The sequence below is a fragment of the Gobio gobio genome, assembly GCF_949357685.1.
Source record: "Gobio gobio genome assembly, chromosome: 15".
Taxonomy (NCBI): Eukaryota; Metazoa; Chordata; class Actinopteri; order Cypriniformes; family Gobionidae; genus Gobio; species Gobio gobio.
The window spans coordinates 36792287-36812490 of NC_137108.1; the positions used below are offsets into that span (position 1 = coordinate 36792287).

The window sequence follows — 20204 nt, forward strand, 5'->3', positions numbered from 1 at the left end:
CTTGTGTTAATGGATTTAAACGCTCTCTTTTTACATTGAACATTATAGAATTTGCAGATTATTAAATGTTTAGTGACGTGAATAAACTTTATTTCCCTGTTATAAACGATTTTGTAGTCATTCAAAAATGTTTGCTAATGGCCTGAACACTGATCCAAAATGTTTGTGGTTACACTATAGTCATGTCACACAATCATACACAGTTTACAAAAATGTATCTTTAATTCAGCTTGATGAATCAAAAGGGAAATACATATTTCCCTGAAACTACTAGGCAAAATAACTGAATTGTCTCTAAATAATTTAAGGCTTGTTTTTAGAGAAAATAAAACATGATATTTCAGGGCACAGTAGATGTATATTTAAGATGCTTTACACAATTATTTACATGTCTGTACTGTATACATAATGAAACCAAAACATTTTTGATGAATGAAAGCAAAAGTGCTGGTAGTATTCATGTGTAGTTTCAATTGAGGCCTTCAGTAAAACAAAACCCGAAAGAGACTTGATCTCCAGGACTTGACTCCAGTCTGCACCCAACAGCACTATTTTCATGGTTTCTGCTGGAAAGGCCCTTCTTGTCCCAGGTCAATCACAATCCTCCCTGTTCTCAGGCCTGGCTGAGGGGGCCTTTGACCAATCCCATCTCTTTGCGCACTACAGGTGCGTGAATGCTGCAGTCTCGCGCCTCGCACACGCCAGGTATTCCTGCATCACCAGCCATGCCAGGCTGACCCACAGGCCCGGGAAACCCACGAGGTCCTCGTGGCCCCTCAATGCCATCTTTAGGTTCTGCTGGATGGCCTGGCAGTCCTGTTGGGAGAAATACACCACGAGTTACTGTAACTACATCCGATCCACAGTTATTGAGGGAGATTTCAGACCTGTAGATCTTTTAAGGAACAATGTTTCGGTTCACTTTTACAAGGCAACATTTCAAAGAGTACCAAAGTGTACATACACTGATGAGCCAAAACCATTATGACTACCTGTCTAATATGCTGTTGGTCCTTTGTGTGCCGACAAAACAGACCAACCCCACCCCACCTTCTTGGGCTTTCAACACCCTGTTGCTTTTTTTCTGGTTTGTCTCTCCTTGGATCACTGTTCTTCTCACCACTCACCACTCACCACTGCTGACTGGGAGCAACCTTCAAGCCTAGTCGTTTGAGAGATGCTCTGACCCAGTCGCCTGGCCATAACAAGTCTCTCAGGTCTTTACTCCTCCTGCCCATTTATACAGCATCAAACACATTGACTACGAGAAAAACATTGACTTGTTCGCCATCTAATCACCCCAGATCTTGACTAGGAGATGCTCAACAGATGTTTCACCTGTGTGATTGGTCATAATGTTTAGTCTTATCAGTGTATATATATATATATATATTGGTCTTATATTGGACTGATTTGGTGCAGGGAACCCGAGCATGATTGCTATGTTCATATAAGCCTAAATGAACTGAACTAAGGCTGAAAACGGCAGTTTCCAAAACACACCTTTTAAGTGAACCAGGTGTGAAAACGCCCCAAAAAGCAGCAGACAGAAAAACTTCTTACCTCTGAGGCCTTGGTGACCATCGTGCCCTGGAAGACCTTTTCCAGCATCACCTCTCTGTCCTTTCTGACCTTTAGAACCTTTGGAAAAACACAGAGAGCTCATTTGTATGCATAAACTGCTTTTATGTTAAGTTAAAACACTTTTAATAGTGATGTTGGCGCAGTACCTCGATCCCCTGGAGCTCCTTTCTGGCCCTCCAGACCTTTTATGCCTTGAGGGCCTCTTTCTCCTTTAGCACCTACCTTTCCTGCTTTACCCTGAATGAAATGCAGTGTGTTATTATTTTTTTTTAAATGTAAGTGCTTTTATATGACAGGTTTATGGTGACTCATATATCAGCTCACTGGTTTGCCTGCACTTCCTGTGGGTCCTGTGACACCTGGGGGTCCGATGAGGGTACGGTTGTTGATCGGACAGCCTTGTACGCATTTGGCACGTATAGATGCAGCATACTGGGAGATCTGAGCAGTGACCACACCTTGACACAGCTGCAATATCTGCTCATCCGTCAGTCCTGGACCCTGCACAGAGCACAGAGTTGTAGGTTTTCTGCGTTCAGGCCTAAAACAATTTCGCATACCCAACATTTATTTATTTCTCATTATAATCATGATGATACGCACAGTTTCACCAGGCTCTCCTTTCGGCCCACTCTGTCCTTTCCCTCCCAGGTCTCCTCTAGGTCCCTCATCTCCTCTGGGACCTGGAAGACCTGGAGGTCCAATAGGACCAACAAGCCCATCGCGGCCGAAACGACCCTTCACGCCACGCTACACATAAAAAAAAGTATTTTACTTGAAGTAAACAATGGGACCTACTTCTTTTAAAAAAAATGTTTTTTACACTAATTTCTTTTTTAAATTGTGACAAAATGTTTTTATTTCAAATAAGTTATGTTATTTCGAACTTTCTATTCATCAAAGAATCATGAAAAAATGTGTGATGGTTTCCACAAAAATATTAAACACTGATAATAACAGGAAAAAGGAATATCACTATATTAGAATGATTTCTGATGGCTCATGTGACACTGAAGACTGGAGTAATGGCTACAGTTATTTAAAAAATATATATTAAAATTGTAATAATATTTCACCTATTACTGTTTTATAATAACATTTCAAAACCATTATATGAAATGTAATATTATTATTATTGGAATTTTTGTTTTTTATTAAATAGGACAATGAAAAGTGAGAGGAAATACTGTGGAGTAACAGTGTAGTCCGGATTCAAACCTGCATCCTTGTACGTCATGAGCTTGTGGACTACCACTGTGCCACGACTCTGACGTAAAATAGCTTCACTCAACAGTGATGACAAACCTGGCCTTTGTCACCACGAGATCCAGCATTTCCCTGTGAAGTAAAACAATGACGAAAGTGTGGTTAGAATAAAAACTGTGGCTAGTATAATGGAAACAGGAAGAGAAACTTTGATGGCTGTTACCTTATCTCCTTTAACACCCTTCCCTCCTTTTCGTCCTTGTGTCCCCTAAAGGAGTCATGAATTCAATAAAATAATTAATTCCAAATAAATCATTTTAATTGTGACATAATCTAATGCTTATAAAAAGTTTGTGGCTAATATTATACTGATATGATATGCTTTTTATATTACCTTCTCACCATCTGTTCCTGTTTCCCCTTTGGCACCCTGTAAATCAGAACATTTGGATTTTTTTTAACTAATTGCACCTGTTCTAAGAGTCATAACTGTGTCATCAATCAGATTTGGAAAGCAACAAATAGTGAAACTAAGCATCTGATTAATAGACGGGTTAATCGTTCAGAAACTGAAATTAGTTGCATACTGTGGGACCAGGCAAGCCTTTTGGCCCGGGTTTCCCCGGAACTCCAGCATCCCCACTGTCTCCTTGTGGACCCTATGGAGGGAAAACAAACAATCTCAAGCTTGATCTTTTTATTAAAGAAAAAAGAAGAAATCCAAGTTGATGTTCTTGTTATGGCAAAACATACAGTATTGAACAATGTTTACAGTTCCGCTTGAAGTATATTTGTGTTGGTCACATATAAAAGAGTAATCTTTTATTGCCTTTAATAATGTAGACTAAACTACATGTTTATGTCGTGTTTAGACTATGCTATGCATAGTTTAGTACAGTCTCATTTCCTTTAGGCGGAAAAATTGAAGGGAAAATCCATATAATCTGAGAAGTAAACACGCCTACACTGCATGATGTTTAAGGAAACAGGTTCAGTGTAACGAAACTGCTGAAGGTAAAAATAGAAGCTAGTGCAGACAGATATTAGTTTCACTTTCTGTCTCGGGACTGGCGTACAGTTAGGTAAATCCCCACCATTCAGGGACTTTCCCCTCTGGATCACTGTTTCACCAAAATAACCAGATAATCTAGCAGATTTTCTGGTGATTTCCAACAATCAATTTTCTGGTGATTTCCCACAGAATAATAACGTGGCTTTTGTTTTGATCTAGAAGAGATCACATGTCATGTCAACAGATTAACCTCTTGTTTGGCATGGTTTCTGTTTGTGTCGCAAGCATTTGAAATATTTAATACCAAACTCCTATCTTACCACACTTCCTACTCTTCCAGATGGCCCCCTCAGGCCACGATCACCTTTCAAACCCTGAGGAAAAGAGGAAGATGGAAATTTTCAAACTTTTTGGAAAAAAAAAAAAATCCTTTGAAACAATTTCTATAGTAAATTACACAAATAATTACAAAGAAATGGTAAGTGATTTTTCCAAAGTTGTAAATAAAACACTATATATACTCCTTTATTTTCTCTTACCTTGGGTCCAAAAATCCCAGGCACCCCCTCAACTCCTGGAACACCTAGAGGACCCTGGAAAATATATTATTATTATTAGTAGTAGTAGTAGTAGTTCAGAAGAAAAAAAAAAAAGAGTACTTCAGGAGTTTTTTTTCCCCACAATGACATTTGCATCAGAGACCGTTTGCTACTCACATCCTCTCCCGGCTCCCCATCACTTCCTGGCAAGCCACCTGTACCTTTAGTACCCTGAAGATGATAGCAGACGGAAAGAGAAATTTGCCTACTGTAATACCAAAAGTTAGTCACCAAGTGCTGATTCAAGGAAAAGCTTTTAGTTGGAATTGTCAAATATGAAGTGTTTGCTTATAGAACATTGTGAGTATACATATATTATCATAGACAAGGCAAACGGGAATTCCACTGTGCTAATCTCTCTCTTAGTTTACGGTCTGATAACCATCATGTCATTTTATCAAAACAGACCTTTGGTCCTGTCACGCCACGGTCTCCGGGAACTCCTGTATAACCCTGATAACATAATGAAAAATAGTTAAATTGAGATTACTACTGGGTTTTTTTCTAAATGTGAGAAAGAGAAAGGTTGCGAGTGTTTTGTCACCAAGTAACCCTGCTCTCCACGGTCTCCTGAGAATCCAGGTGCTCCCATCTGACCCTGATGATGCAAATCAGAAAATGAAGGTTTAGTCAGCAGCAGTAATAATAGGACTAATAAAGTGTGTCAAACTAATAATGACTAGTCTATGAATTAGGTGCCAACCTTCTGTCCCTCTCGTCCCTCAGGACCCTGTTTTCCTGTTTTACCAACGGAACCCTGTTGAGAGATGGGGAGACTCAAGACAAGCCTGGACAGATCAAGACTCAACTGGAAATGTATTAGTTCTGTTACATGAGAAGATGACAATTTTAGACTTGTATGAAATATAAATATGTTTTAAATCAGGGGTGCCAAACTCAGTTCCTGGAGAGCCACAGTACTGCAGAGTTTTGTCCCAACCCTGCTCCAACACACATAGCTGTAGTTTTCAAATAATCACGGAGGACTTTATTAGCTGGATCAAGTGCATTTAATCAGGGTTGAAGCTGAGTTTTGTACCCAAGTATAGCATGAGAGACTGCAAGCCACTGCTGTGTTTGCTTGAAATGTCATGCCACAAATAGTTCCACAGTTGATATATCAATTGCAAAAAAAATTAACAATAAAAACCCCCACACATGCGGACCGCAAATAGGAAATGAAACTCGTGACATTAACATTTAGTCAGAATAGGGAAGCACATCTCATGAATTTTGACATATAAAAATACGTGTTTACTTGAAGGGACTGTCCCCCTAGAGCAGTGGTTCCCAAACTTTTTCCTGAGGCATTTAACATCCTTCTGTGCACCTCCTATCTTCCACTTCACTGTCACACCTATTCCATTAAGTGACCCTTCAATTGATTTTCAGGTGCATTTTTTAATGCAGTTTTTCTAACCCTGTTAAATGTATCATGTTTTGTCCAATTCTGATTCTAATTCTAAGCAATAAATTAAACTAAATCAAACATTTCAATCAAACGAAATCAGTATCAACAAAAGCCATCTTTGTGCTGCAGTGGCACAGGCTGCATCTAGATGTATTTACACACTGTTTAATGCAGCTTAGAGATGGCAGGAATGCAATTAAAATGGCGTGAATAATGTTATGAGATAAAGGTTTAAATACAAAATGTTCAATTGAGAAAGATGAAATGATGGTAAAAACGAAGCGATACTTTTAAAATATTAAATCAAAACTGCCAGTAGGTGGCGGCAAGTCACCGCGTGTGTCCGAAATCGCAACCTATACCCTTAAATAGGGCACTATTTGAGGGGAAGGCCATTTGTAGTGGTGTCCGAAACCTTTGGCTGGATCCCAAATAGCACCCTAAACCCTCACGGTCTTCCTCTGAGCCCGCACTTTTGTGACGTAATGCCGCTTTGACTGCTGGGTAAAGTCCTCTGCGTAGCTCACAAACTTTGCGTCGTCTGAGGATTTTTTGGTCAGAGGCTAGAGACTACAGCCAGTAGGAGGAGCTAGTTCCGCATGTTTTCAACCCGCCAATAGGGGTGGGATCTCACTCACAGAATGTGAATGCGCATGGCCGGTCAGCTTGGGCATTCATAACGGAGCGGTGCGGAGCAAAGTGAGTGTTTCAACTTTTCAATGAATTCCTATGAAAGTTAAGCTTCCATCTAGACTAAAAACTAGGGATGCACCGAATCCAGGATTCGGATTCGGCCGAATATTGGGCTTTTTGAGGGGGTTCGGTTTCTGCCGAACCTCAGAATTTTTTTCCACCGAACCCAAACCCTATAGGCTTGCACTATGCGCGCCCCGCGGGTCGAACGTAATGATGCCGCCGTTGAAAGTGAAAATGGAACTCATGAACAGAAAACGTGGCAGTAGCTACTTTAAGTCAAAAGAAGGCGATTCAATTCGAGCTACATGTTCAGTCCGATTTGTCTCATGATGACAAGGACCCTAAACAACAGCCGCTGTTAAAACATTTGCGTATGAAACATCCGAGATAATAGGCTACGAGTTGTGCGTGAAGGAATCTACAGACATTTAGATCAGATAAAATATAAATAAAAAGAATAAAATACATAGGCCTACACTAAATATTTTTCACTTAAATAATAACCAAATTAAGATGACAAAACGAAAATACACTGAATCCGTAAGCTTTGAAGAATGTAAGCTTTGGTCAAATGAAAATATTTGGTAGCCTAGGCTACCTCAATCTACACCTTGTATGTTTTTTGTTTGTTTGTTTGTTTTTTAATTAACATGTCTAAGTGATGTGGGTTAGTCTGGAGCGCAGCCTGTTGACAGTTAAACCCGCGTCAAAAAAAAACCTCAATCCTTCTTTCTCCGCAGCACGCGAGCCTCGGCTGACAGCGCGCGCGCTCGTGCCTCCTGCCTCTCCGTTGTGCTGTTCTTTGAAACGACAGAGGATGACTCGGGGTAATTTTTCTATAAACCATCAGGAAACAGCGGCGAGAAGAACATACGCGACAATGTTTACTTTAGTAAACTTGACCAAAACCACACTATTAAAAGCCTTAAACAAGGCTTCAGATGGCACTGGTGTCCCGGGAATACAGAGATAACGCCTCAGAGTGGCCAGCCTCGGGAAGCGCCGTTCATTTGCTTTCCACCAGTCAGGAGCTTGTACTACTGCTGTATTTTTCTGTCAAAATGGTTCCACACAGTAAGCTTTTCCATTGCTTCATTTTGCGAGATATATCTGGTTTGTGGTTGCACATGTCAACGCGATCCGTAAACAAATAATGCTATACAGCATATTTTTATTAACCATGCATCAAAAAACAAACAAACAAAAAAGCGTTAAAAACATTTAAACCGTTTAACTGGTAGTATTAATCGGTCAAAGTTCTTACTTTAGGTTAACGGTTAAATGGTCAATAGTATCCCTACTGCTGTGGACGTTGTTTACTTCGTTAATGTGTTTACTGTGATAATGGACTGAGGATGGGAGTAGGATTCGGTATTCGGTTTTGGATTCGGCAGAATCTTAACCACTGGATTCGGTATTCGGCCGAACCCCGAAAATCTGGATTCGGTGCATCCCTACTAAAAACACATCTCTTTATTATGGCATACACACAAAACACTTTTTCAATTAAATGATTGTTAGGCTGCATTAACTAGGTCAGTCGGAACCGGGAACACTTCCCATAACACCTGATGTACTCGTTACATCATCAGAAGAATGGCATCTACGCTAATGTTAGTCTCTCTGTTTTATCCTAGGTTTACTGCAGTCAGCCGGATCCAGGCCGTATCCAGATCAGATGGTGGACCTGCGCCCAGACATGACCAACGCATGACCCTGAAGTGTCTGCAGAGACCGTGTCAATTAGACTCCCCCTGAAATTGCTTCATCGACACGGCATCCTCAATAAATCCGTCTCCGGCGTGATGACTCCGATTGTTCGAATATTCCTATTTAATAATTGTTAAATCAATATGTCATCTTCAATAAACCCGTCTCCGGTGTGTTGCCTCCGAACTTTCGAATATTGCACTTTAATAATTGTTTCATCAATACTGCATCCTCAATAAACCCGTCTCCGGCATGTTGCCTCCGGCGTGTTGTCTCCGTCTCCTGTAAAGTTTCCAGAATAATAATCATACGCTGTCTGTTAATTGGCCAGAGGAGAACTGGCACCCCGACTGAGCCTGGTTTCTCCCAAGGTTTATTTTTCTCCATTAGGTCACCTGATGGGGTTTTGGTTTCGTTGCCTCTGGCTTGGCATGCTCAGTTGGGGACAATACATTTTTCAACTAAATATCCAAATAAATCTAATTATTAAACTAAATTAACCATATAAACTAAATTACTGATCTAAAACGCGCCAGACTGGACACGTGCCGTGAATGACTGACGCGCTTACCTCAGCTCTGCTCAGCTCTTCTCGTGATGAATGAAATCTGACTCCTCCTGCTACGGCCTGGATTACCATCTCTCTATTTATATATATTTATATATATTCAGTACATATCCATGTCCTGCACTTATGCAACCGTTGTATATCCTGCACTTGCTGCTATTGCACTTCTGGTTAGACCTAAACTGCATTTCGTTGCCTTGTACTTGTACTTGTGTAATGACAATAAAGTTGAATCTAATCTAATCTAATCTTGTGCCGTGACTTTCGTTTGGCTCACTTAAACTTTATTGAAAAGACACATTCAGTTTTTAATTGTCGTTCTACTCTCTAACTGAAAGAAATTATTTTATTACTATGAAAATCAAAACGACGGTGTCAGGGTGGGCAAGTGATATAACCAGTAGTCGTGGCTTTGGAAGTGGCCTCGTTGAGCAGCGAAGCAAGTGCATTCTGGGAGTTGCTGTCTTTCATCCACATGAGACAAAAATTAATTTTCTGTCTTTTCTCAGTCTAGAAGGCACCAAATTCAAAAATAATTTCACATTTCTACTACATAAATGACCCAGTTTAAATGCACATTCATCTTCCCAGCGCTGAAGTACCATTTTAACAGACACGCGCACGCGGCAGCCATTGTAAGTCCACAAGACCGAAAGTGCATAGAAGTGTGCCATTTGGGATTCAGCCATAGTGGCTGTTATGGAGTGCACTCATTAAATCCCATAATGCATCGCAATAATGAGTATAGATGTATGCTCAACGGCTAGAGAATACACACAATGCTCTGTGAGAGTCGCATGCCGAATGAATTCCTGCATCTGACCAGAAGATGCGCCCAGAGCTGAATCATCCATCCATCCATTTTCCAAACTGCTGCCAGTTAGCTAAATTAAAAAAAATGATTAAACAGCAAGCACAAACTATGCAAAAGTAGCAGCCCTTCCGGTGCACTCAGTGTCCAAAGTCGCTCACTTGTTTTCATTCACTCCCTCAAGTGAACTATATTAGTGGACTAATGTAGGGAATAGTGAATGAGGGTATGGGGGGGGGGGGGGGGTGATTTCAGACACAGCCACTCTTAATGAGTCTTAATGAGTGAGTTATCGAGTCATTCATTCATTCAGTAATGAAGCAAGTGGCTATATTTATGAATGAGTCATTGAATCATTGACTCTCCCGATTCATTCAAAGCCACAGATTCATTCACTAACGAAACATCACTGTGTGTTGGAGACACACAACAGCTCTACTGCGGCTTTCATTACGACTCTCAAAATAGAGCACACAAAATTGACAATACTGTGTTTACAATGTGCGTCACTTAATATTATCTTTTTGTTTGTTGAACTGTTGTATAAAAATTGTCAAATGTTGGAAAAAAATCATTTGCATGTATTATCATGTTATTAAATCAAGAACTCACACAGGGTATGTTTCTGTATCGAAGAGAGTTTGTGTCTTAAATTGATCTCTATGCACAGTCTGTCAATATTTGTTCTTCATGCTAAGTGCTAAAACCCCAATTTAAAAAGGTACATTGTCAAGAACGGCAGTAATGTAGTGCTATTTGATTTGCTAAGGCAGCAGACTCTGCACGCAAAATATGCACACTGCTTATGTGGATGCAGTAAGTTTTGACCGCAAAAGATGAGGTAATTTGGTTTGATGTCATGTATTTGACATTTTACAGCACTACCATTTTCCCGCTTTTACACTAGATGCAGCATTTTGCCTGTTAGAAATACATGCTCGGTTTTTTTATTTTAAGGTTGGGCAGAATTAAATGAACGGTATAAACTCAGCATTTTGTTTGCGTACCCCCTCTGTCACCCCGCATTCCCAGAGAACCACGGCCCTACACTCTAAAAAAAAAAGGTTCTAAATGGCACCAAAAAGGGTTCTTCGTCGTAATCATAGAGGAACCACTTTTGGTGCTATATAGCACCATATCTTAACATATTCTGTATATGGTAGCGGTGCTATATAGCACCTTAGTCAAAGAACCGGTGTAGAACCTCTGAAGAACCGCTGAAGAACCACTGAAGCACCAAAATTGGTGCTATATAGCACTTAAAAAGGTTCCCCTATGATTACGAGCCAAGAACCATTTTTGGTGCCATATAGAACCTTTTTCTTTTAGAGTGTAGTGCAACTTTCATTTCCTTTTCCTTTTTCTTTCATTTACTCTTATTGATCGGTGAAATCATGATAAATAAATACAAAAAGTGGAAAATTTTAATTCTTTGTAAATATGCTAATCTTTCTGTAGAGTTTCCGTGTGGACCTATCGACCTGCTTTGAACCAGCAACCATCTGGTCGCTACATTTAAGCAAGTACACCACATAACATTTGTTAAAGATGAGGAGTGACCTACCTTAACACCTTTACCTCCTGGTTTTCCAGATTTACCCTTTGGGCCAACAGGACCCTGTAGTGAGTCAGAAAAATATTATCTCAGAATGATTTCATAGAGAAATCTGGGATTTTGTTAGAAATCTATTATATGATAACAAGATGCATTAGCTAGACCAGGGGTTTTCAAACTTTATGATGCCAAGGACCCCCTAATATGATGAATCTTAAATCCATCTATATATTTTTATGTATGATTTTTTTTTATTAGATAAATAGCAAGTGTGACATAATAACTACAACATATTGTTTACAAACTTAAATTGGCTATACTTAATGTTGGATGTATAAACCTGAAGAAGAACATTTTTAATAAAAAACTATTTTAATAAGCAACTTTCACAATAAACGTATGTTAGCAGCTTACGTCCTGCGTTAGGAACCCAATTGAGCAAGATAAAGGGGACTATATGAGAAAAACTCACCAGAAAGATACAAAGTAAATACATACAATTCTGGAAAGTATATTATACGGCAAGACAGGAGAGAAACATTAACAAATGTAACAGTTAGAATATTTGGTTGACTTTATCCATTTTTGCTTTGTCTTTTCTGGGGACCCCTAAGGACCTTCTGGGGGACCCATGGGCTAGCCTACACAGATGCTGCTTTGACTTATAAGATGGAGGCCTAGACCATCTCAGCTATGTGATCTACATCACTGACTGAAATGAAAAACATTCATAGTAATGTGGCGAGGAAACCCTGGTTACGATGTGTTACTGAAGATGCTATTTTGCTCACAGTCTTTCCAGAGAGACCCACTCCTCCACGAGGACCCTCTATTCCGACGTTACCCTGCATGGAACAAATAAACTCAATTTCAATCACATTTATGAATGCAAGCCATAATATCTCAATTGTATAATAATATCTATATTAAGTAAATAAAATAATAAGAATAAAAACCAATATTGGCCTAATTTGAATATTTATAATATTAAATTGCATTGAATATCATTGTGGATAATCCTTAGCCTACATATAATATAACGGCTATAACCAAGAATCTTTTCCACTCATCACGATCTAAAGTGTTTTTAAGAGCGACCTAACAAATGATCTAACACTTTTTAGTTGACTTTAATTCACAGTCTTAATTGTACCTTAATTGTAAAAATCTCCAATCTGTACTACTATGCCTTTGTCACCCAAGTTAAGATACATTGATTTGTATAAGTACAAGTTATCAGAGTGCAGTTATCTTTCTCTTTAGTTGCATCTTCCAAAATAATCCCCCAAATAAACATGAACAATAACTAGGCCTAGTGGTATTTTGGTAAGAGCTCAAATGATGTTGTTGTATATATATAACCCCCTAAAATGGTTTTGAAGTCACCAATATGACCATTAGTGTTCTCTTTTTTGGGCACTTTTAATTTACCATACTTCTTATCAATGCTATTACAAAACTGTTTTAAGAACAAATTAAATGGTCAAATAAAGCCAGAAAAATAGTAAAACAGGGCAATTTCTTAATTTATTAATGCCGCAATGCACTCTGGGAGTCAGCATAATACCTGTGGCAGAGAATAAGTCAAGTATACTTAAAGTTTTATGGTAACCTATACAAGTACACAAGGTACCTAAAGTTGTAGTAAGCTTTATCAACTCAAAAATGATTAACTAATTTGCTTGTAAAATTTGATGCAATGCATTTCCACAGATTTTCTAAGTAAACTCAACTAAGTTACAGTGCATTACCTTCAATCCGGATAAGCCAGTTTCACCTGGGTCCCCTGGTATCCCGGGGAGGCCCTATGAAGAAGAGCAAGAAAACTACATATTAGAGACTCTTCCAGAATTATCAATTCAACACAAAATAATATAGGTAATAGTAAAGTTTTTCAATAGTCTTGGCTCACAATTGCACCATCGAAACCAGATGCACCATCCTCTCCATCAGGCCCAGAGTCGCCCTAAACAGAAAGCAAATAAGGTGAGCCAGTTCTTTGCCAGTTGCATGCTTTGAAAAACTCCTGATTATGAACAGGATGCAGACTGAACAAGTGTTTTCTCATGTCACTCACCTCAGGGCCAGTGTCTCCTCCTCTTCCTCTTACTCCTTTGGTTCCTTTGTAACCCTAATAAAACGACATCCAGTTTGCTTGCACTTAATTATTTAATGTTGCATAACACCATGAACATTATAATCTGATGTTTTGCTCTTACCTCCCTTCCTTGGACCCCAGGGAACCCCTGTTTGCCTTGAAGACCCCTAGAACCCTATAAGAAAACATAATCAAATTGAAGCACGCATTACACTTTATAAGAAAGCAAACTATAATATATGAATGCATGGCAATAATCAACCTTGGGTCCAGCGAAGCCTCCAAATCCCGGCTCTCCTGCTTCACAGTCGCATTCAGTGGGTCTCTCCTGCCCCAGCTCAGCGTCTCCTCCGTATGGCACCTGTGTTATTAAGGTTTTATCCTCTTTGGCGTAATCAAACGATTCCACGACTGTGGCATATGGGTATGTTTCCTCAGTGATCATGGTGACCACGGTGGCTGCAGGCGCATAGGGGTCGAAGCCAGATGCTGAGTCCTCATCTTCATTGCTGCGTTTGGACTCTGCAGGATACTTAACTGAGGAAGCAGAAAAAAGACACTGAGGCACCCATTGCTCCTGCAATCCACTGGATATATTGGTATAAAACACATTTTGGTGAATTGTAATCTAAAAGGTATAAAAATAGACCTTAGATTTTTAATTTTTTATGTCATTTACACTTTAAGGATTCTTTGGTAACACTTTATTTTTCTGTGTCTTTGTTACATATTGTGGCGCTGACGATGTTTATTCTCAATTATAAATAGGCTTACTTGATTCACGTGCTGTTGGGGGGAGGTGTCCGGGAGAGAAATAGAGAAGGGGGCGGGACACATAAAAAAGTTAGTTGAGTGGCGGTGAGGAGTTAGTCTCGATCTCTCTGGCTTTTTGTTGTTTTTGGAAAGTTAAGACACCTCCTGATACCCGTGTTTTAGGTTGTACATGTTCAGGAAATAAAACACAGCCCGTTGGGTGTTTGAATACCGGATTCTAGTCTCCTGTCTGCTTCTCTGGAAAGTGCACAACGTCACAATATATTACATGTACTTACAATAGTAATAACAGTAAATTATGCATAATTACATGCAACTAAACCTCAACCAAACCCTAATCCTACCCGAACCCTTTAGTAAGTACATGTTGTTAATTAATATTACTCAGTACTTAAATATATAATTACACTGTCACAATGACACCTTAAAATAAAGTGTAACCGTTTCTTTTGCTAACATTAGTAAACTACATTAGTTGCCATGAACGAACAATGAAAAAATACTTCTAAGCATTCATTAATCTTAGTTGAAGTTAATTTAAACATTTAACAAATTTCTCATTGTCATTGATGATATTTACAACCTTAACTAATGCTAATTAACGGGACCTTATTATTAAGTGTCACCATAATAATATAATAAATATAATATAATACAATATATTTCAGAATACAAAACATTTCAGTGTTGTAATTGTAGATTAACTACGAGAGAAAAATGTATATGTAAATTAAAGAGAAAAATGTGAGAATCTATTTTGTAAATGTCCAAGTATTTTTGCTCTAAAAATAGGAAATTATTTGTAATAAATTAGTTTAGTTTAGTTAAACAGATGCTGAAACCAAAGTGCTGTACAAATATAAAACAAATTAAAAGACTAGACAAAAAACAACATTTACCAATGAAAAATGTACATCCTCAGAATACAATAAATACAAAGAGGATTTAAATGATATTGTATTTTTTATTTAAGCTATATTTATATTTATATTGCATAAAGTAAGCAAAACTGTTTTTTATGCATTAAATAACAATAATACTATGATGTACTAGTGATGTGAGATTTATGAATTTTTAACTTTTATATATTTTTTTTAAAATTTGCATTTATTGCAACACCACTAATTAATGTTCAAATTGCAAAAGAGGGTTGAATGTTGTTGAAAAGTGAATATCAAAATAAAAGTAGGTAATACAGCACGACCACTGAGGTTTCATTTTGGTGGATTTTTTATTTAGTCTTGTTTTTTTGTAGTATGAACAGTGACATCTTATTTACCACTATCAGTGTATCCAGAATGCCCATCATATCGCCCGACTAAGGAGCCTTCGTACAGGTGTTCTGCTCCTGCAATTGCAAAGGGGAGAAAAAATAATCTGCCATTTTAATGTTTTATTGGCTATTTATACATAGTTAGATGTAAGCATGTTGGTGGTGATGTTGTCTCACCTGATTGTAAACCAGAGTAATCTTGCTGGGCCTGAGTGGGCAGGACACACAACAGGAACACAGAGCTGAGTGACACAGCCAAAACCTGACATCAACAAATCAAACAAATGCATAGGGATTTGTTACAGTAACACATCATGGTGGCAACTCTAAATAAGTCAAAGAAAGTTGATATAATATAATGATTTATTAAAGCTGCTGTGCGTAACTTTTTTTGTGTTCAAGATTTACAAAAATTATATAACGAGAATGTACAACATGAATCCATTTTCCAAACCGTGTTTTTGTCTTACCCTGAATCATTATGGTACACGTATAATAAGTGTTTATTATAGAATCCATACTCGCCATAGACGTAAACAGAGAGAAGTAGCTCCGGCTGCAATGTTCTTCCACAAGACGCATGCAGTTTAGTTTATTAACCTCTAGAGTGCAAAAAGTTACAGACTGCAGCTTTAATATAATAACTTATACTACTGGGCTGCTTAATGCTTGAATCTGATTGGCTCTGACGTTCTAAGGAGTGCGTGTTTCAGGGAAGCGCCTATGGGAAACGCACGGCAAAATTAGTTAAAGGTCTTGACCACATTGCAGTTCCATATCACTTCGCCAAATGATTTCAGTGCTTTCAGTGACTGAAGCCTACATTACTAGAGGCTTTGGTTTAGATGCCTAAGAAATTAGTCCTGCACACAAGAGCGTTTTAAGGACAAAATCTGGCAAATGTCTTGAAATACATCATCAGTGGTACATCAGTGGTAACCGTCGTATAAGCGGAATAATCCTGGGCCGGAAAACATAATGCACACCCGGGGTGTAACGGCCACGCATTACTAACTTACCTCGGGTGTGCATTTTTCTAATAATTCAACGGCCCTTCGTCAACTATTCCCTAATGTATTAAATGTAGTGGTACAAATGGATTCACAAACTTCATTAGCGATACGGACAATCCATTTACATATAGAACAGTGATCTGTCTTTTTAGCTGGGCCAGGAGGACTTAGACTGGGTAAACCCAGCCCGATCTGCCGGCGATTTGATTTCGCCCAGCAGCTCAGGCTGGAAACCTGTATAATATTTTTTATCCTGCTTCTGTTACAAATTTGCGGGGACCAATCACAAACCGGCTTATCCACCTGGCGCGCTATTGGTGGGTTTAACACAATGACGGACAGAGAAGCGATGGATCGTTGGTCTGATTGGTTGAAAGACTATCCAATTGCATACAGAGTCATTTGAATGATGCCTGTTGATCACGCCTCTTGTGCAGTAAAAATTCAGAGCAGACTCCCCAGACCAATGTTCAATCCTAAACGATTGAGCTTGGTCTGGTGATAGCCAGACAAAGGAGGACTCCCCTAAAAGACGTGGTTCCACAAAATGTTTCTTCCTTTAACTTTTTCCTTGCCACTATAACTTATAACGTAATTTACAAGTGGTGTTTCCACTTTGCTAAAAGAAATTATAATTTACATTAATCCAGTTCCTTGTTCATGCGGTCTTTTGCTGGAACGAATGGAAATATGCAGTAGCCTAACTGACGCAGATTTCTTTTTTAAAAGAAAGGCCTCTGTGCTTAAATGACCTCTCTTCCTGTTTTGCACTTCCTCATGTGATTAGATCAAATGTCACTAATGAGGTCATGGACCATCATATTAAAAATAATAATAATAAAATTACAATTATTGCAATTAAACCCTGCTGACAAAATCGTTTTCAAAAAATGGCGATAAAGATAAATGTGTGATCCCACAAATAAACATGAACAATAACTAGGCCTAGTGATATTTTGGTAAGAGCTCAAATGATGTTGTTATATATATATAACCCCCTCTAGTGGTCATTGTTAAACAGAGGAGCACGTGTTCAAAACTCCCTATAGAAAATCACCTTAGAAAAATACTAGAGAAAGACATGAAAGTGAAATCTAGATTTGTATCACTTGTTAGACCTCAGTATCAGTTTATCTTAAGTTTTTTTTTTTGCCAGTTTCAGCTGCATGCTCAAGTAATAGCTATTTATAGAGTAAAATATTTAGCCAAGAACATACAGTATATGTAAATGTAAAATTGGCGGTCTAGGGGTGATTTCAATCAGGTCCTCTGAATACTGCAGTTCTCATGTTGCTCTCACATTCCAGACTAGACTGTTGAAAGGCCAGTTTTCCTCTCTCTCTCTCTCTCTCTCTCTCTCTCTCTCTCTCTCTCTCTCTCTCTCTCTCTCTCTCTCTCTCTCTCTCTCTCTCTCTCTCTCTCTCTCTCTCTCTCTCTCTCTCTCTCTCTCTCTCTCTCTCATTCTCTCTCTCTCTCTCTCTCTCAACTGTATATGATTTGGCTTTCTTAGTGTTTCCTTGGACTTTGTTGTCCTTCTTTATTTTTCAAATGTTACAAAATTTAGTTAATGTTTCTGGTACTTACATACTGTTAACATGGATATATTTTCATTGTCAATGCATCTTTTTAAAATGATTAGCCATTTTTTCTTCTTTGCAATTCACTTAAATAGCAGTACTGCATGCTCATCTCAGGGCATACAGTACACATCATGTGACCTTTGACCTTTCCAACAAATAAAAACTGCAAAGTAGTCAACTGGCCTTTTTTTCAGGTCACTTGTTAAATGGCAGATAACCAACAGGATTAAGTTCAAATTTAAGCAATGCCTTTTCAAAAGCACATGACATTAAATTGACCAAAATAGACAGTAAATATATTTATAATATTCCAAAAGATTTTTCTAATAAATGCTGTTCATTTGAACCTTCTAAACATCAAAGAATACTGAAAAAAACATATAATATTAAGCAGCACAACTGTATTCAACATTGATAATAATAAAATATATTTCTTGAGCACCAAATCAGCATATTGATTATTTTGAATGATGGTGTATATTCAGTTCATATGACCTCCCATTAATCCAGTGACTAAATTAAATATTCTTTAGAGAGAAAAAAACATATTTTCAGAGCTATTTAAGTGAATTGCAAAGGAGGAAAAAATGGCTAATCATTTAAAAAATTATGCATTGACATTGAAAAATATATCCATGTTAACAGTCAATGTAAGAACCAGAAACATTAGCTACAATTTTTTTTAACACAAAGACCAGGGAAACACTAAGAATGCCATCTTACACAGTTTGCATATCAGTTGAATTTCTTCTAATTCTCCACAACCTGAAAGACTGATAGAGCAGAGCTATTGACTCATAGGGCCAAAGTATTGGCTTCCCCACCAACCCACAGGCCCTCTGGGACACTGAGGTGCTGTATGAGTGATACGCACACGATTTCATCGCGCTTAAAATCTAGAACTGGCCTTTAACTGCTACCAAATAACTTTAGTAAATAATTACTAAACAATTGTACTAAAATCAGAGTATTTATGTAATATGATTTATACAGGTCTGATAGGCCAAGTAGCCAAAATAATAGGTTGTTGATGACACGCATTAAGGAAAATTAAACTGTATTATTAAAGCATAAAAGCATGTCAAACTATTTCTGTAGCCTGTGATATCTCCATGCACTTGATACCATTTGACAGTTGTAGATAAAAACAAGCAGACTATGCCTGAAAGTTAGATTATAACAAAAAAAAAAATTACTAATTAACAGCCCATAGGGTGAAAGCATCATCAAAATGAATTCTCCTCAGCGACCCACACTTTGTTAGCTTTTTATAAGACTGATCTTGAAACCAAACCAATATGAACCCGACAACAAAACTACTGTAAATTGCCAACGCATGTGATCTGAGCAACTGAAGCATATGTGAATCATGCTTTGCATATCTCAAAGGAGTAGGCTATGATTCCACTCTGAATTCCCCCTACATTTTTGTTACCCATCCTGCATCTTACCTTCACCCTGGAGGCTTCCATGGCCAGCAGCCTCCTGCCCAGGTTTCCAGGTGCTTTACAGACACGGAGCTCTGACCCCTTGGTTTAGCTCAGTCAAGGGGCTTTTAGAGAACGCAGAGAGCACTGTTTAATGAGGAGCTGCAGTGGTCCTCAAAGCATTCTCCCTCCTTGCAGGCGATGCTGGTCCCCCCCGTTCTGAGAGAGACGAACAGACCTCCTGGTCCTTCACCAGAATCTCCCAGGCTCCCAACTCTCCTCATCTGGGTGAGAAATACCTGAGCCTTCCCCAAACAAACACACTCCTCAGAGAGTAGTGAGGAGTAAAGGCACTGTAAAAAAGAATACTCCTATCAGAGCGACATCACAATTCTTTTCTGACATTAATTAGAATTTATTACATTAAATTAATTATGTAGAATGCATAGTTTATTACTTTAATCAGTAAACGTGAATTGCAAGCTGTGATTTTCAATTACCCTTTGACCTCCTTGAAAAAAATGTGCCATTGATGTAATAGATTTCTCAAAATCCATACCAGGTGGTTATCCATACCACTTAGCAACAGAAAGTGGGGCTGGAAATATCCAATGAACAGCTAAAGCTTGAATAAAAATTAGGTTAAAACGAATGTTAGGAAGATCGTGAGCACCAACTTAAAAAAATGTCAAATGTAAAGTAAAAATGTAGAGCTCTAATTATACAGCTACATCACTCACCTTAGACTAGCATATGATTATACAGGCTACTGATAATATACTACCGCTCTAGTTTGGGGAATAAACTGAAAACTTGTATTCAGCAAGGATGCATTCCATTGATCAAAAGTTCAACTATTTTACTTCAAATAAATGCTGCTTTTGCGT

At 38.4% G+C, this 20204-nt stretch overlaps 1 protein-coding gene across 1 annotated transcript; it reads right to left on the bottom strand.

Annotated features, from left to right (window-relative positions):
• Positions 1–207: 207 nt before the first annotated feature.
• LOC307139184 (uncharacterized protein) lies at positions 208–19362 on the bottom strand (the record flags this gene model as incomplete). Its single annotated transcript, XM_079838077.1, has 25 exons — positions 208–816; positions 1564–1641; positions 1731–1821; positions 1909–2085; positions 2188–2334; positions 2890–2922; positions 3014–3058; positions 3185–3220; positions 3378–3449; positions 4123–4176; positions 4342–4395; positions 4519–4572; positions 4810–4854; positions 4946–4999; positions 5105–5158; positions 11162–11215; positions 11944–11997; positions 12904–12957; positions 13065–13118; positions 13230–13283; positions 13372–13425; positions 13513–13787; positions 15304–15369; positions 15475–15559; positions 19342–19362. 25 exons carry the CDS (start codon positions 19360–19362, stop codon positions 614–616), a joined length of 1968 nt encoding a protein of 655 aa, XP_079694203.1. The 3' UTR covers positions 208–613.
• Positions 19363–20204: the final 842 nt, after the last annotated feature.